This window comes from Olea europaea, chromosome 3 (genome assembly GCF_002742605.1).
Source record: "Olea europaea var. sylvestris chromosome 3, O_europaea_v1, whole genome shotgun sequence".
Taxonomy (NCBI): domain Eukaryota; kingdom Viridiplantae; phylum Streptophyta; class Magnoliopsida; order Lamiales; family Oleaceae; genus Olea; species Olea europaea.
The window spans coordinates 21,161,073-21,185,490 of NC_036239.1; the positions used below are offsets into that span (position 1 = coordinate 21,161,073).

Sequence of the window (24,418 nt, forward strand, 5' to 3'; positions counted from 1 at the left end):
CAAGGGGCCAAGTTATCAGGAAAGAAAAAGTGGAATGGGTCCAATGAAGGGAAGGGAGAGGGACAGAGCAAAAAGGTTAATTTTGGATCAAGTTTTGGACAAGCCATTTCACCATGTCCAAAGTGCAATAAAATGCATAGTGGTGAATGTTTGTTTGGGAAGCATGTGTGCTATCGATGCGGTAAAACAGGGCATATTTCCAAAAATTGCAAAGAAGACCCCTTGAAGAAGAATGATGAACAAAAAAAGAAGGGAAAGGCCCGAGTTTTTGCTTTAGCCCAGGAACGGACAACAGAGGACCCGAACGCAGGTAATTTCGAGGACGAAATTATTTTAAGGGGGTGAAATTGTAACATTCCGAAAATTTTTTTAAGAAAATAAATAAATTATTATATTATTTTGAAAGTGAGGGATTAAGGTGAAATAAATATTAATATATTATATATTTGGGGTCAAATAATTGGATTTTGATAAAGTAATGATATGTATATCAATATTAGACTCATTTCGAAGGTCGTAATTAATTAGAAGTCTATGACTCGAGAAAAGTTATTTTGGATAAGAACGTATTAAGTTATACCCAATTGAAAGAAAACAAGATAAATACAATTTTATATAGTTTTAACCCATTTTGAATTTGATTGATTGACTACCACATTTTTATTGGATAGGAATGGTAGTTCTTTTAGATGAAATAAAATAATGATAAAGTACAATTTTTTTATGATACGTGCCACATTGGATTTGACTTTATCAAATCAAAGTTTTGGTTTATCTACTACTCTAGCCTACACCTATAAATACTAGGCAAGGATTTCATATTTTACCACACCAAAAAATATTCACACGTGAAAGAGAGAGAAGAAAGAAAGAGAGAGAGAGAGAGAGAAAGAGGAAAGAGTGTGTGAAAACAGATATTTGTCATACATCAACTATCACTGTCGGTCAATAAATCATTCACAGAGTAGAGGAAGGAATTTTGGAACGTCGTTATGTTTATGGTTAGATACGCTTTCAATAATTTTAATTTAAACGTTACAATTATTTGTTTATTGAAGAATTTTATATAGTTCCGCATTTTTTTAATTAAAGAAAAATGAGTTTTCGTAACGTTCCCGTGTTTATGCTTAATAAAAAAAATTGGGGCGTTACATATTCTGTATGGCAAAAAGTGACAGGCTTAACTTTAAAATATCTTTATCACAGAAGACCCTTCATTCTTCGACCTTTCTAACATCTGCAACATAAACAATGTGATTTTGTTGTTATAAATGTGACCTACATTTTCAATTGCTGCTTCGCAGATGTCTGATGTCATATCCTGCAATGCACATAACTCACCTACAACATATGGATTAACTGGCAGTGTGATAGATGGTTTATCTACTTTTGCCTCCGCAACATCAATGATTAATGGGTATTTAGTAGGTTCGCGCTCCATATCCTTTAGCATGATGTAAAAGAGCACATTGCTGTCATTTCTGATTCTAATTGAAGGCAAATCTTCATTCAGTATGTATTTCATTGAGACTGCTACCTATGTAGGATCCAAATCGAACTCCTTTATAACTATGTCCACAAGGTTTACATATCTGCAATTTCGACCTACCAACGCCAAAGAAGTTTGAAATGCATGCAACATGCACACGTGCAAGTACACCATTTCTGCAAATTAAATTTACATTTGTTAGTGGTCTATTGATGAAAGTGTAACGGTTGACACAATTTGTGTATGAACTCCTAAAATAATAGGCATGCACGTTTTTCACAAAGTCACAAGTGAATGCATGGTAGAAACATAAATCACAAGTTAGGCATCACAATTCACATACACGAAGCATGCGCATTAGTCACATATACAACGTGCATTTAATTATACGAGTGTTTTCATTCAGGTCACATTTTTGGAAGTACGTCATGTAAGAATGAATATGACTGCATATTACATGGGTCATAGATCATGTAACACAATTATCTCACTCAGATTATGCGCAGTAGTTCCATATACTGAGTGACTCAGGTCACATTCTTCAAAAAGTCAATCACGGAGAATATGATTTTCAATATTGTTGAGAAACATTCATCACACGTCTTATATGTGGCCTTCACATTACATACAATATGCACATTGATCACATAGTCAGATATCAGATTATATGTCGAAACATGTACCTGTACTCTATTTTCAGCGATGATCAGGACTTCTGCGACTAATGTTAGATTTCTTCTGCTGCAAATATGATTGTATTACTAAATTGATAATCGTAGTTTGAAATTCAATGATTATTCTTGTCTCCGACGATTGTATTCGATTTACCGAACACAATTCCGGAGTATGTAACTCGACGTTTCCATCGCGGGTGAGATTGTGAGATTTCTCATCGAAATTAGTGATAACTGTTACCTGCTTCGTTATCGTCGACAGCCGAAATAGGTTTTCACGGTGAGAACGCAGAATACCATCTGAATTTTTTAATTTGGGATGTCGATTTTGTACTAAAATAAGTCATGATATAGAAGGGAACTAGGCGTAATTTACGAGAGTCTTGATAAATTAATTTTTTCTATTATTTCCTTTAGAAAACTAACCAAAAAATTAACATTGGGCTTGGTGAGCTGCTTGCCCCCAGGCAAATCGTGTCAAGTTTTGCATAAGCTAGCTTAGTGAGCTCAGCCAAGAAGATATGCGTCTTATGTGAATTATGAAATATATATTACTTATTTTTATCTATTTATAATTTAAACCGTCTATAAATATATTCTTAACAAAAGCACTATGTGAAAGTCATATAAGTTGTTCATTGCACATGGAAAAAATATTGTTGTGCCCTATTGTTGTTGACTAACATTTTGTATTTTCAAAAAGATAAGTGTACTAATTTGGGTTATCAATCTATACCCCTGAAATAACTTTCTGATTTCGAGCTCATGACAAGTCAAGAGACATCATAACTCAACTTTTATCAACTAAGTTTTTATTTTTTTAAACAACATTATATGTATTAGAATTTAATAAATAAGTGTAACACTTTATAACGTAAAGTTAAAAGACTATTTGGGTGCTGTGCAAGGTCAATCGATCAAAGCACTTCTTTAGAGTGTAGGTGGTAAAGTTTTTTTAAATTTATAAGTTGATCGAGCATAAAATTTTTCATGGATTTCAAAGTTTTTAGGCACATAGTCCGTGTGGATACAAATATCATTATTAAGGAAGAGATGTACAAATGATATGATGGATAACTAAGCCCCTATTCAAGCTTGATCTTTAAAATATTAATTTTCTCTCAAACTCATTTGTTATCATACATTCTTTCAATGTAATAATTTTACATGTAAATTCAATTTTTTCCTACTTTTTAACCCTACATTCCTATAAACTCTCTATTATAAAATCCTTTTTCTCAAAAAAAATGTGATTCAAGCAAATTCTAATTAATTTTACACCATTTGAACGAACTTTTTGGATGCAAACTATTATAGTGACGAGACGTGCTAATTAATAAAATATTGAGATAAAGAATAGGTGACAAATGTTAGGGATATAAGTTTTATAATAAGCAAAAATTGAAAAAATTAAGTATAATTAAAAAGTAGTTCAGATAATAAAAAATGTTGTGCTAATAATTTTTTTCTAAATTGTAAAATATGGGTAATGTTTAACACATCTAAATAAGTGACAATACCAAACATACCCTTTGACTTTAGTTCAATTATAGCAAGAATAAAAGGTTAAGTCACTGGTATTAGGTGATGGTCAGACACATTTATTACTTTTTACTGCATTAAAAACGACTTATCACGTGACGTGATCGCGCGTCTCATTAACAGCCTTCCACGTGTCAAATAAAATTCCGAATTAATCTAAATCCTGCTTGATTGGAGATAATTTCCATAAAAATTTCTATTTTCCAACTTTTTTTTTTTTTTTTTGTGTTTGATTGCAAAAGTTTCTCATAGAATTCATTTTGAGAATTGGTTTTCCACCTTTTTTTTGTGTGTGTGTGTGTGTGTTTTTTATTTTTATTTTTGACAATGTGAACAAATTATAAGAACAATTATAAAATGAGATATCCATCAAATTGACAATTTTCATTTAAAACAAAACTAAACGAACACTAAAATATAGATGATTTGTGAATTTTTTTTTTATAATGGATACAAATTCTAGGAATAATTGTAGAAGTTGACATTTCTTTAATTGACAATTTTTATGAAAAATAAAGTTAAACGAACATCAAAATATACTTTTATTTTAATATTTTTCAGGTGAAAAATTATACAAATTAAACACTATTAATTGACAATTTCCAATAAAATAATTTCTAAACAATTCAATTCTTTCGAATTCGTTTTCTTTCCAACCAAATTTTATATTTGCAATCAAATAGATCCTAATTGTTCAAACTTTATTTGGCCATTAATTTCCATTGATTTTAAAAATTGTTTTTGAAATGATTAGTTCAGATACTATCAATACATAACATGTAATCCAAGCACCCGTTTGGCTCTCAGTTTTTTTAAATTTTAATGATTAGAATAATATTTTTTTGAAAAATTTATGATTGAAATAGAATGAAATTTTTTTGATTTGTATATAATATTATTTTATGAAAAATTGTGTGATTGAAAAGAAGAGTGAGAAAAAGATTGAAGAGGAGAACATGGGCCAAATTTATCAATCTAATTCGTATAAATAACATATTCTAAAACTCTGGACCGGTCATGTCGATCTTATCTACATTTAATGTCACGTCATCGCAGATCCCCCGGATCCAATCGCACGGTACAGATTTCATCTTAATATAAACCTGCTCGACTTTTAACGCTCATTTCGTTCTTAAATATCTCTGCTCAGTGCTCTCAATTAGGGAATAACATCGCTACTAGGCAGTGTCAATTGAGCTCTACATGAGCCGAGCTCGCTAAATTGCGCCCATGGGGTTACTTGACCAGCTCTGGGACGACACCGTTGCCGGCCCCCAGCCGGACAGTGGCCTAGGGAAACTCAGAAAACACGCCACCTTTGGCTTCCGGCTTAACTCCGGCAAGGGTACGCCTTTGTTGCCATCTTAAGCCGGTGGTCCACCCTGATCGTAACATGATACCCCTAAGAACTCGTTAAATTCTTCTGTACATAATATTGTGCAATAATCATATATACATTAAGATGAATTTGGATACTTTTAAGATATTCATTACATAAGCTTTTAATTTAGCTGGTTATGTTCTAGATTTTCACCGAGTATTAATGTTTTCCACTCATTAACAGGAAAATGTTTAAAGTTCGGATCGATTAGATTAATATACTTTTGTTATTATCACTTCGAGAAATAGAATTAAGTACGTATAAATTGAGAAGGTAATTATTATAATGGAAATTTATGTATTTGTCAAGAATTTAATTGTGATTGGAATTTATTTTGCTTACGAAAATTTTGATTTAAATTTGCGTTTACTGGATCAGATTCAGAAGCTGCGAATCCAAGATCACTTGGAGATGAAGCGGGTGAGGATGCAGTGAGGGTTACAAGAAGCATTATGATAGTAAAGCCTCAAGGTGTTCAGAAAGGCTCGCCGCCGGTTTCGCCGGCTGCCTCCACATCTCCGGTGTCTCCTTTCGCCGGTTCCGGTTAGCTTCATGAGTTATCATATTTTTTTATATTTTATTCTAATTATGATGTCAAACATTCCAGTATCTTCTTGCAAATTTATTGTTTAAACTGCCCTGGGTAATAATGTGGTCTAGAAGAATCTCAGGGAATCTGAATAGGGTAATTTGGACACACTGTTTTTCGAGAACGGAATAACGATAAGGGTATTTTAGTCCTTTTAGGAAGCTTGTCACAGTAATAAGCGGCAATAATAGAGATGAGATAAGTTTAGGCATGATGGGCCAATTATTTTATTTTTGAATTTTGTCTTAAGAGTGACATTTGTGGAATCTACTAGGATACAGTTGTTAAAATTTAAAATAGCATTATGTCTTTGTCCACTTCCTGAATTCGTGCGTGGCATTGCTTAAAGAGACCCACGAATTGTTAAAACTTGTAATAGAATTATGCCTTTGGCGATAGTTATTATTAAGAGTAATGTCTCTGTCTCCCTTGGTTATAAGTTTAGTGCGTTAACGTGACATTAAATTATATGTGTGTAATCAACTTTGTCCTTTAATTTTATTTTTTATTGAGCCTATCACTTACCACCACATAAATTGTGGGTTATAATCTAGTGGAGCTAAATAATGCGACTCTAGTTTTTATGGTTTGAATCTTCGATACACAATTGTAATGATTTCGTAGTTAATACTGACGAAACATGCCTTTTGCATTAAACATGGAATATTCTGTTCTTCATTGTTTATGACATTAAGCTCCTGTTGGTGTATTTAAGTTGATTAAAATTTTATGAAATTCACATGTTTACTACCACATATTTGATTAACTTGTATCTAAATTTACTAAAAGTTTGATTTTAATCTACACCAAACTGGGGCTAATTTTTTATTATGAATGAGGCTAGGTGCAGGGGGAAGAGAGGCATTTCGGTTTCGTAGGAGGTCTGCATCCTTCGCTTACGAGAAGGCTAGCGAAGTTGGACCCAGGAGCCCTCCCCCTTACGACCTGTGATTAACGATATCGAGGCTTCGATCCTTTTCTCCCTTGAGGCTGCTCTAAATGTTATATTGTTTCTGTTTAAGGATCTTTTGGGAAGCAAAAGAGTATTATGTGTAGTTAGATGTATATACGCGACGTCCATCCACCGCATAGTGTTATTTTGAGTGAGGCTGTTTGAGTTCAAAGACTCGAGAGTTGTAAGGAGTTCACTTCTTGTAAAAGGGTTTCTCCATTGCTTTACAAGTTTAGTTTCTGTTCTCTTTATATCTTATCATGAGTAAGAATTCGATTTCACTTGGGCCTATCGGCGTAGAATAATGCTTGTAGTACATAGAGGTGTCCAAAATGGACACCTGGCGCCTCGGCCAATGCCGAGGTGTCGGTGGGCCTTGGCGTAGCAGCCGCCTCGGCCAATGTCGAGACGCTGGGTGTCCACCCCGTTGGATACCGCAATGTACCCATAGCATGATTGATCGGCGTAATATGTCATTTTGAAACTCTACTGAACTTTGAAGACTCTACTCAGATTGCTAAAGTACAAATAGTCTAGTTTGATAAGAATTAAAAGATTTTTAGTAAATTTTGATAAAAATTGATGAAATGTAAAAAATTATGTATTTTATGAAATACGAGATTGAAATTAATTGTTCACTTTAATTTATGTTAGAATCTGAATTTTAATTTTTATTATCAAACAAGGGATATCATGGTTTGATTCATGGTTGGTTTCCCAACTTTTGTCTTGGACAAAAATAGACTGATGGTCGTGTAACACTTAGCCCTGTTTGGCCTCAATTTTGTGGAAATAAAAATGGGTGGAATAGTATTTTTTTGAAAAATGAGTAGTTGAAAATGAAAGAAAAGTTTCGATTTACGTGTAATATTATTTTATGAAAAATTATGAAGTTGAAAATATGAGAGAAAAATGAAATGTAATGGAATGGAAATTAATGGGGCCAAACGAGGGCTCAAGCTGCTTAAGGATTGTTTCTCACTCGGGATCTAATTGAATAAGTTATCCTTCCATACTACGTTGAAAAATTAATGGCACTTTTAAGAAGACTAAGAGTGCATTTTATTATCAATATTTTTCATACAAATGTTATTTTTCTATCCAAATTTTTATTTTTGGGCGGTTTGATTTATTTTTTTCATAGAAAATATTTTCCTACTTTTTGATATGATTCAGGATGCGTCGCCGATTATCGAAGAAGTGATGATTAATTGGAAGAAACCAAAGCCATGTTCAAAACCTCGAGGAGCTAATGAAAGTCACACAATTGCTTGGTTGAGCTATGGAGAACAAAAGATTGAAGAGAACCTGCCAAAATCCACGTAAATCAAAAATATTTTCTTAATTTTCGACCAAACTTTCTCCATTGTCTACTATTCCAAAATGCATTTTTTTCATAAAATTGAGTCCAAACACCCTCTAAATATGCCACGAATGGGTGATTTGATCTCCTTCCCAAGTTTTACCTCTTGCAGGTTGGATTTGGAGTGGGGACGCTCTATTGCACGAAAACCATTTATGTCAATGAATTTATTGAAAATAAAGTGCATAGATTTTCTGTACAAGATTAAGCTCCTATTTGAGCTTCATCTTCTTAAAAAAAAAAAAAAATTTATTTTCAACTACTCATTATCCTAATAAAATATTTTGGGTAATTAGCACAAAACATCCCTACCTTTCGATGTTTTTGTGGAAAACATCCCTACCTTTTTTTTTAGCATAATTAGCACAAAAGGTCCATACATTTCAATGTTATTGTGCAAAACGTCCATATCTTTCATTTTTAGCATTTTCACCCCTACATTTCACCTTTCATTGTGCAAAAAGATCATTTTCATCCATTTTTTCAATAAAATGACGATTTTACCCTCCTATTGAAATAAAACAAAAAGAAAAGAAAAAAATAATTAATTAATTGCAATCATAGTTCTAAATCTTTCAAAACATTACAGATAAATCCTAAATTCTCCACTACCGCCACTTTCACAACCCCACCAAGCCATCACCTATAGATCTATATAGCACCACTTTTCGACCATAACACCTATCGGACTCCACCACCACCAGTGTCGCCTCACTCTCCCCAATATCCTCCTCCATAGTATTGATCACCAATCTGTCCGAAACAACCATATTTACGGTGGTGGAGTCCGTTGGGCATGGTGGCCGAAAGGTGGTATTATGTGGATTTATAGTTGGCAGCTTGATAGGTTGTGAAAATGGTGGTGGTTGAGAATTTATGATTTATCTGTAATGTTTTGAAAGATTTAGAACTATGATTGCAATTAATTAATTATTTTTTTTCTTTTCTTTTTGTTTTATTTCAATAGGAGGGTAAAATCGTCATTTTATTGAAAAAATAGATGAAAATGACTTTTTGCGCAATGAAAGGTGAAATGTAGGTGTAAAAATGCTAAAAATGAAAGGTAGGGACGTTTTGCACAGTAATATTGAAAGGTAGGGACCTTTTCTGCTAATTATGCTAAAAAATAAAAGGTAGGGACGTTTTGCACAATAACTTTGAAAGGTAGGGACCTTTTGTGCTAATTACCTTTTTGATTTAACGGAGCATTTTAACGGAGAGTTGACAGAAGGACGTTTTGCACAAAAAAAGGTAAAGGTAAGGGTGTAATCCGCCAAAAAATGAAAGGTAAGGACGTTTTCCACAAAAACATCTAAAGGTAGGGATGTTTTGTGCTAATTACCCAAATATTTTTATACATAACTTTTTTTCTTATTTTTTAACTATTCATTTTTCAAAAAAAAAAATCACTATTACAAAAATCCTTTTCTTTCCCCCCGTAAAAATGGAAATCAAACATCTAAGATTTTGACTAGTATGTAAAAACAATGTCCAACTATAAGCCATATCTAACTTAACCTACATTCAAAGTTGACGTTGACATCAAGATCAAGTGTCACCCTATTTATTATTATTATTAATTTTAATTGCATGCTAAGTTAAAAAGAAAGTGTAAAGTTTGCTTCTTCTTTTTTTCTCTGTAAATGTAATTTTTAGCTTATTTTTCAACTTTAACCAATAAAATAATTTATTTATTCAATAAGTGAATTTGCTCATAAGCAAACCTTTTAAGCTGAATTGATCAAAATGCTCTTAAAAATTAAAAATCTTACATACTATACTATCCACTATTACATATCAAATATGTTTTAATGTTTTTAATAAGTCGATAAGATATTTTAGTCCATTATAAATAAATGACATCGTCTTGACCACGATAGAGCTTTTTTGCCCTTCACATAATAGAGGGACTAAAGTGCAATGTCAATAATTATAAATATAACATAGTATATTACAAGATATAAGTGGGATTCAAGACAAAAATTAGTTGGGATGCATAATTCAAACCTTTTATGGACATTGGGGCCCAGAGAGCCCATCGATTTTATACATCAAACTTGATGATAAGTAATTATTGAAAGCCACGTTAAGCCCATGTTTGATGGTCGTAATTGAAGGATAAAATAATGTTTTAAATAGTGTTGTTTTAGAGAATGCGTGATTAAGAAGTAGGGAACATGTACAAAATATTTTATTAAGTGAATGTATAATTAAAAATGAGTATGAGAATTAAAGAACTTTGTTTTAAAAAGAGACAAGCATGAACTAATTGTGGGAGATTGGGTCATGCTTTGGACATGCCAAGGAGGCTTGTTGATCAAGACTTTGGGTTCATTAGTCCCCAAATAGATTTATCGAAGTCTTAATGTGTAAGCAAGAGGATCAACTTGTCTAACTTTATCATTGCTTAAACTCATATTTTAAATTTCATTCTCTCTTCAAATTTATTTAAATATCATATTTTTTGAGATTTATAATTTTATCAATTTTTTAATCATACATTTCATCAATTTTTATTAAAATTTAATTTTTAACAAAACCAACAGAAACCTTATGAAGTTTCTATTTTTGTTTTGTTTTGTCCAAATTTAAATAGATGATACTATAGATTGACTTATTTTAAAAGATTGACTTATTTCAAAAGGCGGGTCGTACTCGACTCAGCTTCCTAGAATTGTGATTTATATAAATTAAGTGGAAATTACACCTTTCCAGGTGTTTAAAGATTGGGATGTAAACATCATGTGGGGAAGTTTTTTATGCACATGTCAAGCTTTTATATAAATATTAAATGTGAAATATTTATTTTTTATCATTTAATAATTAGTCGATGTGTATATTAACTGATGGTGAGTTTTCTTATTATCGTAATTCAAATTACAATTTTCTTAACTACCATATCAATCATCTCCTCTCTTTCTCTCTCTCTCTCTCTCTGTGCCCCCCACGATTTCACGTAATCTCCAAACCCTCTCTTTGTTCTCCCACGATTTCCCGTCCCCTCCAAACACTCGCTCGTTCGAACTCATCCACCCAAAGTCTAGATATCACCATTTAGTTACCCTACAATCTTATCATTGTTGAATTCAATTTGTGCAAGAATCATCGTGTTGAGTACATCCCTTTCGTTACCCTAAAAAACGAAATCTAATGGAGAAATCGAAGGGTGTAGGAGGGGTTATTAATCTTAAAGACACAAGAAGAAGAAGAAGCAAAATGAGGTCATAGGACAGCATAATGGAAACCCCAACGCATTCGTGTCTGTGATTGAGCGAAAAGGCCAATCGAACAAGGTTATTTCCTCAATTTTTATTTTATTTTTATTTTTTTTAATCCAACAATGAAAAAACATACTGGATATTTGGGCATTCTATGAAATGTAGGCGGTTGAAGTAAATTCGGTATTGGGCATGACCTAGGGTTTTGGGTGTGAAGAGTATGTGTATGGAAACTCCTTTGTGCTTATAATTAGATGTCTAATATGTTGCGTGATCTTAGAGGATGATATGTGACCCAAGCTCAGTGCAAGTGACCATGGTAGATGATCTGTGACCTGAGCTCAGTGTATGTGACTTGGAGGTGCTAATAATGAATTGATCTAATCTGTGATCTATTCATTTCATTGAAAACTAATACACATATCTGTGAACTGCTATGATGTGATACAAATCAAAATGTTGGTTTTATTACAAGACTTCCAATTATTGGTTTGTTAGTGACAATGCGGCATGTGTATGAGATTGTATTTGTGCTTTTAATTTTGATGTCTTATAAGTTGGATGGTGTCACAGGTATTAACAATATGACCAGACTCGAATGTATGTGAATTGGAAGTACTAACAGTGAATAGATATGTGATCTGAGCTGACTGAAAATGTGACTTGAGTGTTCTAATAATGAAGATTTGTGACCCTATTCAACTTAATGACCCGAGTGTACATGTGTATGCATATGTGACCTGTTAGGCAGAGCATGTTATTAATTGAATCTTTTTGTGTTGTAACATATTATCTGTGTGAGATTTCTTTTCGGTACAAGTGTTTAACACTGTCTACAATTTCAATACAGGTCTGGCAATTCATAATACCAGAAGACAGGTGGTTTCCTGGGAAAATTACAACCTTAGTCTGCAAAGGTGTCTTGAATACTATTCAGAAGAGCTTAAGCCGACCACAGAAACGTATATTGATGGGAACCTGTTTTGCTCATTTTCTAGAGTGCGACGAGATCATGATACAACCCCAAATGATTCACTTCTTCCTTCTGAGACATGTTCATTAGCCTAATAACGAAGAAATGTGGTTTTAAGTGGCTGGAAAGTATGTGAAGTTATCCATCTCCCAGTTCTGTTTAGTCACAGGTCTGAGATGTCATGGAAAATGTGATACATAAGTGTATGACAGTAAGACATCAAAACTGAAGGGAAAATACTTTTCTCAAGTGGACACCGTAACACATGAAGACATCAAGTCCACATTCTTCTTTGCGTGTCAAATGCCGGACTTGGATCTTATCGAAGCTCTACCGGATGATGGCGTTGCTAGGATAGGTGCATTGTATTTCCTCACTGCCTATCTCTTTCCTAGAGATTACAAGAAAGTTGTTGACAACTACTTATTTCCCTAGTTGAGGACTTCGATGCAATGAACAGATTCCCATGGGGTAAATTATTATTTGACATTACCTTAGGTTTATTGAAAGATGGGTTGAGTAGGAGAACTGCACATTACAGGCTACGAGGTATGTTGGTATTATTTGACATTACCTTCCAAGTATGGATTTATAAGACTTTTCCAAGTCTAGATAGAATTAATGTCACACGAACATTGAAGACGCATCCTCGAATAATGAATTAGATGGCAGATGAACAATCTCCTGCTACTAAGTTGGAAGGAGCCGACTGCTTCGCAAATGTTGATGTAATACATTAGTAAGCCTTGTTACTAGTATACTGAACTGTTATGATTACACTTTTTTTAATATACACTTTTGTAGATTGTGATTTGTGACCTGGAACCATCGGAAACAAAAATGGCCATGCCATATGTGAACAATGTCCAGTATAAGAAGTCGATTAAACCGAACTTGTGAAGTAAGAGCCGCAAGAAAAAGATGACAAAGAGGTCAGCCGACAATGTTAGTACTAGCGGAAAGTCAGTGATCATCTTAACGGACAACAGTATGGGGCAGCCTAATGTATTGAACGACGATGATGATTTTTGTTGATTCTCTACCACGACGTCAAGATTCACCCCCTCGTAAAAAATCTCTAATTGATGAAACACTGTCAGTTGCCCATAACTCTCTAGATGAACCACACTCTCACAGGCCGCAATAGGTTGATGTAAGTTGATGTAATTATTTTTTTGAAATCAGTGGACACAGATCAATGTCTTAGGTCACATATTACCTTTTGAAATCAATGGTCACAGATCACTGCGATGAAGGTCACATATCCACCATATTTTCATCACAGAAAATATTTTCCTAAGTCACATATAACCATTTTCTTTTCCAAAGAATTGGTTACACTTGTGTTGTTATAGTGTTATGTCAGGCATGTGATGATTTGAGAATGCAAATATGCAAACTGCAGTCGGACAATAAATTGTTGAATAGGGAGCTTGCTGACATTAGGTCACAAATGTCATGCTTCAATGATGTGCACTCAACAAAAATGAACTCCATTGTCCAAATGCAAGGTGTCCTAAAAATTGACTTGATGGAGATTCGAACTAACATGCAGTTTTTGTCCGAAACTGTGTCAGCAATGATATCTAATTCAATGGAAGAGATCATGAGACGGTTTAGTGAAAAAGCAAAAGATCGAAGCACAGAAGTTCTCGGAGTTGAAGACAAGGGAACTCAAGTTGCTAGAGGCTCTGATAAGACTGATGAGGTATTTACATGATATTTACACATTTCATTTTACACACCATGGTCACATTGACATGCCAAGTATTCTTTTTCTTCTCCAAGATATAGGTGCAAACAGTGCAGCCAAATGTTGACAGGAGATGGAAAGGTTAGATAGACCCAAGTGAAGACATTGGTACCCCCTGTAGTCTTCAACCACCATCGTTCGATATGGGGATCGGATATACGCAACCTAACGACATACACTCTGAAGACATTCAGAAACAGGTAGATTCCGTTATATCAGACGTGGTGACGACAGCCAAAAGTGTTCAGGTAGAGGTATTCATAAAGCCATTATTCATTCTGTACTCGTCATAGATCAACGACATGCCAATAATAGTAAACTTTAACATGTCACAAATCATTCAAAACTTAGTCACATATAGTTTCTATATACGATGTGAAATTTAACAAGTTTTTATAACAATATACAGGGATCCACGTCTCCTGAAAGCGGTTCTGAATTACTAGTCAAGCAGGTTTTCAGGCCCGCAAGGATATTGTAGTCTCCGTTCGTCGTTGGAGAAGGTAAATTGTTCAAACATGATGATCATGTCACAATTTTCGAGCATTTCAAAGGCGACATTGAAGAATTTGACATATCTACGTTCATGAGTTGGTTCCAGAGGGGTTTTTAACCCAAAAATAAGTACGTACAATTTGTATATATCTAAGAACATAACTTAACAAGTCATGATAGCGCAACACTCAGTATTCAATTTCATGTTTCACATTTTCATATACTGTTTCCTTTTCTTACATGTCATTGTTTCCCTTTTTTACAGTACATGGATGCGTGCTTCTACTACATTTGCCAACTTGCAAAACATGGCAAGAATGTAAAGTTTAGAGCCATGACAACAAATTCTTGGTTTCAGCATAAAATAAAAGACATATACCCTGGTTTTATGAATGATCCCTAGGTTTTGATGTCAAAGTTGAGCCTTGTTAATGTCATAACTGGTCACAGCCTTCCTTTAAGCATACATTGGGCTGATGTTGACCATGTGTTCATGCCAATACTGCCCACAAACAAGGCCCACTGGATGCTAGGTGTGCTACAATTCAGAAGCCACACCTTGACAGTGTTCAATTCGATAGGTAAAACATATCGTGACTAGAAGGTTCTAGAAGGCATTGAGTCATATATGAAAATCTTGCCAGCACTTATGAATACTTTGGGAATTTCAAAAAATGACCCTGATTACCACGGACCTGACTCCAAGGAATTGAAGGTGCACATCGACAGTACGCTACCTCAGCAGACAAATGGGTAATTCTTGTGACATATTATGTGTACTTAACCTGATAATTTTTCAATTATGACATTATTTTTTCACTGTTATTTTGCAGTCATGATTGTGAGATATTTGTGATTTTGTACGCTTTATACGTCATCCGTGATGGATGATGTTCCATACCGCATAGATTCGATATTAACAAGTATAGACTAAGTATTGTTGCACTACTCTACAAATATCGGGAAATGTACGTGAAGCATGCTAAGCTGGGATTAATGGGGGGATGGTTATAGAATGACATCATATGTGTTAGGAAGATGAAGTTTTAATTGGTAGCTTTTGTGATCTGTACACACATGGCTTTTTTGTATTTTTGTCGTTATTTCTCAAGTGGATTTGTCTTGTTGCTATGTACATGGATTTTTTCGTGCGGAATATATGACAATTTCACTTTTCATGTTATAAAATGTAATAATTGTTTTCCACAGGAATTACTTTGGTCAACTGTTATTTTTTGTTCACAGGTTATTTTGGGTTTATATGCACATGGATGGTCATATTTGAAGATTGGTCGCATATCATGAGTTGCTTTGTACTGTATCACAGATTATGTAATCACAGGTAGTTAAAGTACATGATTTTTTATTGTTAGAAAATGTCACAGATAACAGAATTCAGTACAACATAACTTTTTTAAGCCAAATTTAATCCTTTTTGCATTATTGGTCAGAGATAACTCTATTTTGTGTCACATGTCATCACATTATGTTCCAAAACTGTTTAGTGATCACTTGTATTTATTATTGGTCACATTTCACTAGGATTTAGGTCATGTGATCATATTTTGGTCACAGAGTTGTTAGGAAGTCACATGTCAATTTTTTTTTCCAAACCATTGGTCACATATCTTTGAAATTTGATCACATGCATATGCACGATTCATCAGGTCACAGTTATGAATTATCAACGACCACATAGTGCAATGATAGAGGTTATGTGTTTTACATCAGGTCACATGTCCAGCTGTGTGAGGAATAGGGATTCACAGTCAACTAGATTACATAACTTTTGACCATGTCTGAATGATTGTATTAACAAACAAATACTTAGACTCAAATAAGATTTTGCACACTTGGAAAAATAATGGTCATATATAACGTCACTCTTGTATTACAAATGAATGTTTCAAAAACACAATGGTCACATATATTATGTGGTATTGCAATGTATTGTATTGACTAATATTAGCTCAATGGGACAAGACTTGAGCATCTCCTATGGTTGTGACCATATCCTTCACAGTGCCCACATTTCACCGATAGTTTCCCATTTCTGGATGACATCTTCCTCTTCTCAGTTGGCCTTTCACAACTCCGTTTCTGGTTAGGAGCTAACACAATGTCATGTAGCACTTCTTTAGGCAATGTCTATTCGCTTGGATTTCCAACAGGATATATAGTCTTCGTATGCGTTCGTATACATCACGTGTGTAATAATAAAAAAAGAAAGTATATGGATCCCTTTTTGTATTTGCAATTACAGCCAATGCGTGTGGACATGGTAAGAAATCAACTTGTAGCATCCTGCATGTGCATGTCTGTTTCTCAATATCAACAAAGAAAGTTATCTTATCACCACTAATAGAAAACAGTGACTGGTTGGAAGGGAAAACCTGGGAGAATATAATCAAATGGACAAATTACATCAGTTCAAACAAGTATCTATGCAGCAGCCACAGTCTTGAGGTGTATGTCACAAATTATATATCTGAGCAGGTCATAGTTGCACAGTTTAATGTCACAGAAATATATGGAAAGGTCACATGCAATTGCACAATTTAATGTCACAGGATTGTATAGGAAGATCACATGCAGTGAGTTCAGGTCACATATATAAAAGGCGCATAAGTATACAAACATATGTTATCACATATGTGCATTTCAAGTCACATTAGTTTATGCAGCTATCGTATGAGTAGTTGTGATCATCAAAATTAAAACTTACTATCAAGTTCTTTAAATCTATACTCATTTTTCTGATCTCGTTCTCGTATTTGCTTATCAACTTTGTAAAAGTCCCATGCGCATTGTCTCTATGTTTACAAAACCAGTTTTGCGTAGTTTATCGTAATGACTCTAGCAAGGATACGATTGGATAATTTCTGGCTACCTTCGTGACTGCATTGACTGATTTCACGATGTTCGATGTCATTGTTGAATACCTATTTTGTGGCATATAGATTCGTGACCACTTTTCAGGTCCAATCTCAACCTGCAAACATGTATTGCATTGAGTAATATTATATAACTACAATATGTAATCATTCTAATATTTTATGAAAAATTACATTGAAGTACTACAATACCAAGTAAGTGCTAATCTTCTAATTCATTGTGTCCGTCCAGTTACCTCATATGATATTTGAACTCTTCCAATGTGTAAACTCTAACAGCTGAATTGAAAGCTTGTGTAACGTTTTGTCCAGATTTTCCAAAATGTGACTTCAAGTTCTACAGCAAATGATACGAACATATACTATGATAGGTTCCCGGACACACATGTTGTATTACATTATTTATACTATTATGCCGATTCGATACAAAATATAGCCCTTCTTTGTTCTTGTACGCCTTTTTAGGTTTTCTAAAAACCATCTCCAAGTTTTGTCGTTCTCATTATTTCTAATCCCAAATGTAAGGACGAATACACTATTACTTGTATCTTGCGTACACACTGTGAAAAGAGTACCTCCGTAGTGACCATTCAAGTACGTACCGTCAATCATAATTACAGGCTTACAATGTTTCCAGCCGCGTATTGATGCACCAAGTGCCATAAAGCAATACCTAAAGCAATTGTGACTATCAACCTTCAAGTTTGTGATCGTCCAAAGATTCTTTTGTCGAAACATGTAGAAAAAGCTGGTATGTTACCAAACGAATCAGTCGGATGATCTCTTATCATCTTCAAGGCTTGCTCGCGAGATCTCCACGCTTTCGAATAATTTAAATAAATCTCATAAGTATGCAACATATCACTGCATATATCCTTCGGTGTGTATATAGTACGAGACGACATATACTAGCGAACACAACTGTAGCTGATAGTTGTCTGTGTGACCCCAACACTATATTTGATGCACATGTGTGACTACCAATCTTCCGAATGTTCAACAGTTCCGTTTTACCCCATTTCGATACTCTTCATATCCAACTTTATCCCTCTTGTGAGCACCTCACAATATATTCTTTTTTGTCTGACCGTTCCATCATAAACTTAAATATATTCTGCATGGCAAAAAGTGACAGGTTTAACTTTAAAATATCTTTATCACAGAAGACAATTCCTTCTTCGACCTATCTAGCATCTGCTACATAAACAACTGTGATTTCGTTGTCGTAAATGTGACCTACATTTGCAATTGCTGCTTCACAGATGTCTGATGATATATCTTGCAACTTACATAACTCACCAGCTACATGTGGATTAACTGGCAGTGTGATAGATGGTTTATCTACTTCTACCTCTGCAGCATCAATGATTAATGGGTATTTAGTAGGTTCGTCCTCCATATCCTTTAGCATGATGTAAGAAAGCACATTACTGTCATTTCTGATTCTAATTGGAGGCAAATCTTCATTCAGTATGTACTTCATTGAGATTGCTACCATTGTAGGATCCAAATCGAACTCCTTTATAACCGTGTCCACACAGTTTACATATCTGCAATTTCGATCTACCAACGCCAAAGAAGTTTGAGATGCATGCAACAGGCACACGTGTAGGTATACCTTTTTTGCAAATTAAATTTACATTTATTAGTGGTCTAGTGATGAAAGTGTAACGGTTGACACAGTTTGTGTATGAATTCCTAAAATAGTAGGCATACACGTTTTCCACAAAGTCACAAGTGAATGCATGGTAGAAATATAAATCACAGGTTAGGCATCATAATTCACATACACGAAGCATGTGCATAGTCACATATACAGTGTGCATTTAATTATACGAGTGTTTTCATTCAGGTCACATTTTTGGAAGTACGTCGTGTAAGAATGAATATCACTGCATATTACATGGGTCACAAATCATGTAACACAATTATCTCACTCAGATTATGCGCGGTAGTTCCATATACTGAGTGACTCAGGTCACATTCTTCAAAAAGTCAATCACGGAGAATATGAATTTCAATATTGTTGAGACACATTCATCACACATCTCATATGTGACCTTCATATTGCATTACATATAATACATGCATTGGTCACATAGTCAGATATCAGATTATATGTCGAAGCACGTACGTGTACTCTATTTTCAGTGATGATCAAGAGTTTTGCGACTAATGTTAGATTTATTCTGCTGCAAATATGATTGTATTACTAAATTGAGAATCGTGGTTTGAAATTCATTGATTATTCTTGTCTTCGGTGATTGTATTCGATTTATCGAACACAATTCCGGAGTATGTGACTCGACGTTTCCATCGCGGGTGAGATTGTGAAATTTCTCATCGAAATCAGTGATAACTGCTACCTGCTTCGTTATCGTCAGCAGCCAGAATAGGTTTTCACGGTGAGAACGCAGAATGCTAGCTGAATTTTTTAATTTTGGGAAGTCGATTTTGTACTAAAATAAGTCATGATATAGAAGGGAACTAGGCGTAATTTTAGGAAACGACTATAACTACACACACACACACACACACCTGACTTTAGAATCTTCAAACTATACATCTGATATATGCTACGGTGTATACTTAGTCACCGAACTATGATTTTTTCCCATAAATTAATTTTTTCTATTATTTCCTTTAGAAAACTAACCAAAAAATTAACATTGGCCTTGGTGGGCTGCTTGCCGCCAGGCAAACCGTGTCAAGTTTTGCATGAGCCAGCTTAGTGAGATCAGCCAAGAAGATACGCTTCCTATGTGAATTATGAAATATATATCATTTATTTTTATTTATTTATAATTTAAATAGTATAAAAATAAATTCGTAACAAAAGCACTATGTGAAAGTCATATAAGTTGTTCATTGCACACGGAAAAAATATTGTTGTGCCCTATAGTTGTTGACTAACATTTTGTATTTTCAAAAAGATAAGTGTCGTAATTTGGGTTATCAATCTATACCCCTGAAATAACTTTCTAATTTCGTGCTCATGACAAGTCGAGACATCATAACTCAACTTTTATCAACTAGTTTTTTTTTTTTTAAACAACATTATATGTATTAGAATTTAATAAATAAGTGTAACACTTTATAACGTAAAGTTAAAAGACTATTTGGGTGTTGTGCAAGGTCAATCCATCAAAGCACTTCTTTAGAGTGTAGGTGGTAAAGTTTTTTAAAATTTATAAGTTGATCAAGCATAAATTTTTTCATGGATTTCAAACTTTTTAGGCACACAGTCCGTGTGGATACAAATATCATTATTATGGAAGAGATGTATAAATGATATGATGGATAATTAAGCCCTTATTCAAGCTTGATCTTTAAAATATTAATTTTCTCTCAAACTCATTTGTTATCATACATTCTCTCAATGTAATAATTTTACATGTAAATTCAATTTTTTTCTACTTTTTAACCCTACATTCCTATAAACTCTCTATTATAAAATCCATTTTCTCAAAAAAAATGTGATTCAAGCAAATTCTAATTAATTTTACACCATTTGAACGAACTTTTTGGATGCAAACTATTATAGTGACGAGACGTGCTAATTAATAAAATATTGAGATAAAGAATAGGTGACAAATGTTAGGGATACAAGTTTTATGATAAGCAAAAATTGAAAAAATTAAGTATAATTAAAAAGTAGTTCAGATAAAAAAAAAAATGTTGTGCTAATAATTTTTTTCTAAATTGTAAAATATGGGTAATGTTTAACACATCTAAATAAGTGACAATACCAAACATACCCTTTGACTTTAGTTCAATTATAGCAAGAATAAAAGGCAAAGTCACTGGTATTAGGTAATGGTCAAGACACATTTATAACTTTTTACTGCATTAAAAACGACTTATCACGTGACGTGATAGCGCGTCTCATTAACAGCCTTCCACGTGTCAAATAAAATTCCGAATTAATCTAAATCCTGCTTGATTGGAGATAATTTCCAAAAAAATTTCTATTTTCCAACTTTTTTTTTTTTCTGTGTTTGATTGCAAAAGTTTTTCATAGAATTCATTTTGAGAATTGGTTTTCCACCTTTTTTTTGTGTGTGTGTTTTTTTTTAAATTTTTGACAATGGGAACAAATTATAAGAATAATTATAAAATGAGATATCCATTAAATTGATAATTTTCATGTAAAACAAAGCTAAACGAATACTAAAATATAGATGATTTTTGAATTTTTTTTATAATGGACACAAATTCTAGGAATAATTGTAGAAGTTGACATCTCTAAAATTGACAATTTTCATGAAAAATAAAGTCAAACGAATATCAAAATATACTTTTATTTTAATATTTTTCAGGTGAAAAATTATACAAATTATACACTATTAATTGACAATTCCCAGTAAAATAATTTCTAGACAATTCAATTCTCTCGAATTTGTTTTCTTTCCAACCAAATTTTATTTTTGCAATCAAATGGATCCTAGTTGTTCAAACTTTGTTTGGCCATTAATTTCTATTGATTTTAAAAATTGTTTTTGAAATGATTAGTTCAGATGTTATCAATACATAACATGTAAACCAAGCACCCGTTTGGCTCTTGTTTTTTTTAAATTTTAATGGTTGGAATAATATTTTTTGAAAAATTTATGATTGAAATAGAATGAAATTTTTTTGATTTGTATATAATATTATTTTATGAAAAATTGTGTAATTAAAAAGAAGAGTGAGAAAAAGATTGAAGAGGAGAACATGGGCCAAATTTATCAGTCTAATTTGTATAAATAACATATTCTAAAACTTTGGACCGGTCATGTCGATCTTATCTACATTTAACGTCACGTCATCGCAGATCCCCCAGATCCAATCGCACGGTACAGATTTCATCTTAACATAAACCTGCTCGACTTTTAACGCTCATTTCGTCCTTAAATATCTCCGCTCAGTGCTCTTAATTAGGGAATAACATAGCTAATAGGCAGTGTCAATTGAGCTCTACATGAGCCGAGCTCGCTAAATTGCGCCCATGGGGTTACTTGACCAGCTCTGGGACGACACCGTTGCCGGCCCCCAGCCGGACAGTGGCCTAGGGAAACTCAGAAAACACGCTACCTTTGGCTTCCGGCTTAACTACGGCAAGGGTACGCCTTTGTTGCCATCTTAAGCCGGTGGTCCACCCTGATCGTAACATGATACCCCTGAGAACTCGTTAAATTCTTCTGTACATAATATTGTGCAATAATCATATATACATTAAGATGAATTTGGATATTGTTAAGATAATCATTCCATAAGCTTTTAATTTAGCTGGCTATGTTCTAGATTTTCACCGAGTATTAATGTTTTCCACTTATTAACAGGAAAATGTTTAAAGTTCGGATCGATTAGATTAATATACTTTTGTTATTGTCACTTCGAGAAATAGAATTAAGTACGTATAAATTGAGAAGGTAATTATTATAATGGAAATTTATGTATTTGTCAAGAATTTAATTGTGATTAGAATTTATTTTGCTTACGAAAATTTTGGTTTAAATTCGCGTTTACGGGATCAGATTCAGAAGATGCGAATCCAAGATCTCTTGGAGATGAAGCGGGTGAGGATGAAGTGAGGGTTACAAGAAGCATTATGATATTAAAGCCTCAAGGTGTTCAGAAAGGCTCGCCGCTGGTTTCGCCGGCTACCTCCACACCTCCCGTATCTCCTTTCGCCGGTAAGCCGGTTCCGGTTAGCTTCATGAGTTATCATATTTTTCTATATTTTATTCTAATTATGATGTCAAACATTCCAGTACCTTCTTGCAAATTTATTGTTTAAAGTGCCCCGGGTAATAATGTGGTCTAGAAGTATCTCAGGGAATCTGAATAGGGTAATTTGGACAGTTTGTTTTTCGAAAACGGAATAACGATAAGGGTATTTTAGTCCTTTTAGGAAGCTTGTCACAGTAATAATCGGTAATAATAGAGATTAGAGATGAGATAAGTTTAGGTATGATGGGCCAATTATTTTATTTTTTAATTTTGTCTTGAGAGTTAAGCGTGACATTTGTGGAATCTACTAGGATACAATTGTTAAAACTTAAAATAGAATTATGCCTTTGTCCACTTCCCGAATTCGTGCGTGGCATTGCTTAAACAGACCCAGGAATTGTTAAAACTTATAATAGAATTACGACTTTGGCTATAGTTATTAAAAGTAATGCTATGTAGTCTCATTTAGTGCGTTAATGACATTAAGCTCCCGTCGGTTGGATTTTAAGTTGATTAAAATTTCATGTTAAAGTTAACAATTAATTTTGATTACAAATTCTATGGGATTAAGATGTTTACAGCCAAATATTTGATTATAACTTTTATCTAAATTTACTAGAAGTTTGATTTTAATATACACCCAACTGGGGCTAATTTTTGATTATGAATAAGGTTAGGTGCAGGAGGAAGAGAGGCATTTCGGTTTCGTAGGAGGTCTGCATCCTTTGCTTACGAGAAGGCTAGCGGAGTTGGACCCAGGAGCCCTCCTCCTCCTTACGACCTGTGATATACAACGATATCGAGGCTTCGATCCTTTTCTCCCTGGAGGCTACTCTAAATGTTGTTGTTATATCCTTTCTGTTTAAGGATGTTTTGGGGAGTAAGAGTATTATTAGTGTAAATAGATGTATGTACACGATATCCATCCACTGCATAGTGTTACCTTGAGTGAGGCTGTTTCCAAGACTCGAGAGTTGTAAGCAGTTCACTAGTAAAAGGGTTTCTCCATTGCTCTACGAGTTTAGTTTTTGTTCTCTTTATTGCGTATCATGAATAAGAATTTAATATCACTTGGGCCTTTCGATGTAATAACAACTATGTCATTTTGAAACTCGCCCCTCGGGATATATTCCAGTGGTGTAAAGGACAAGGGTGAAGTTTACTCAGTCTTGTTGACAGTCACAGTGTAAGGGTTTGATTCCTGAAATATGGATTATGATTTTTTGTGGGCACCATAGTACATGCAGCTCTTGTTTTTTGGCCTACTGGAGTACATTTCGCGATTAGTATCTCTCCCGATTTTCCAAGGACAGGGTGATGGGGACATTTAAGGTTGGGGTTTAACCTTTTTTTTAACTATGTCATTTTGAAACCCTACTAAAC

The 24,418-nt window shown here is 33.9% G+C and overlaps 2 protein-coding genes across 4 annotated transcripts; both read left to right on the top strand.

The window, feature by feature from the left end:
• The first annotated feature begins 4,860 nt into the window (after nt 1–4,860).
• Nucleotides 4,861–6,910, top strand: LOC111389820 (dormancy-associated protein homolog 3-like). 3 transcript variants are annotated; one of them, XM_023014800.1, is made up of 3 exons: nt 4,861–5,050; nt 5,465–5,629; nt 6,520–6,910. In XM_023014800.1, the coding sequence occupies exons 1-3, from the start codon at nt 4,936–4,938 to the stop codon at nt 6,624–6,626; spliced, it is 387 nt and encodes a 128-aa protein (XP_022870568.1). In that variant the 5' UTR covers nt 4,861–4,935; the 3' UTR covers nt 6,627–6,910. The 3 variants fall into 3 exon arrangements, with proteins under 3 accessions (XP_022870568.1, XP_022870580.1, XP_022870574.1); XM_023014812.1 differs by having other exon boundaries at nt 6,526–6,910; XM_023014806.1 differs by having other exon boundaries at nt 5,465–5,623.
• A 15,316-nt stretch (nt 6,911–22,226) lies between these two features.
• Nucleotides 22,227–24,113, top strand: LOC111389844 (dormancy-associated protein homolog 3-like). Its single transcript, XM_023014821.1, has 3 exons — nt 22,227–22,425; nt 22,840–22,998; nt 23,713–24,113. The coding sequence occupies exons 1-3, from the start codon at nt 22,311–22,313 to the stop codon at nt 23,820–23,822; spliced, it is 384 nt and encodes a 127-aa protein (XP_022870589.1). The 5' UTR covers nt 22,227–22,310; the 3' UTR covers nt 23,823–24,113.
• The last annotated feature ends 305 nt before the right edge of the window (nt 24,114–24,418 follow it).

Excerpts from the sequence above, each read along its gene's own strand:
- LOC111389844 (XM_023014821.1), top strand. The coding sequence starts at position 22,311 with ATGGGGTTACTTGACCAGCTCTGGGACGACACCGTTGCCGGCCCCCAG. Across the intron at positions 22,426-22,839 it reads CCGGCTTAACTACGGCAAGG|ATTCAGAAGATGCGAATCCA; the intron begins GTACGCCTTTGT and ends TTACGGGATCAG. Across the intron at positions 22,999-23,712 it reads TCCCGTATCTCCTTTCGCCG|GTGCAGGAGGAAGAGAGGCA; the intron begins GTAAGCCGGTTC and ends GAATAAGGTTAG.
- LOC111389820 (XM_023014800.1), top strand. The coding sequence starts at position 4,936 with ATGGGGTTACTTGACCAGCTCTGGGACGACACCGTTGCCGGCCCCCAG. Across the intron at positions 5,051-5,464 it reads CCGGCTTAACTCCGGCAAGG|ATTCAGAAGCTGCGAATCCA; the intron begins GTACGCCTTTGT and ends TTACTGGATCAG. Across the intron at positions 5,630-6,519 it reads GTCTCCTTTCGCCGGTTCCG|GTGCAGGGGGAAGAGAGGCA; the intron begins GTTAGCTTCATG and ends GAATGAGGCTAG.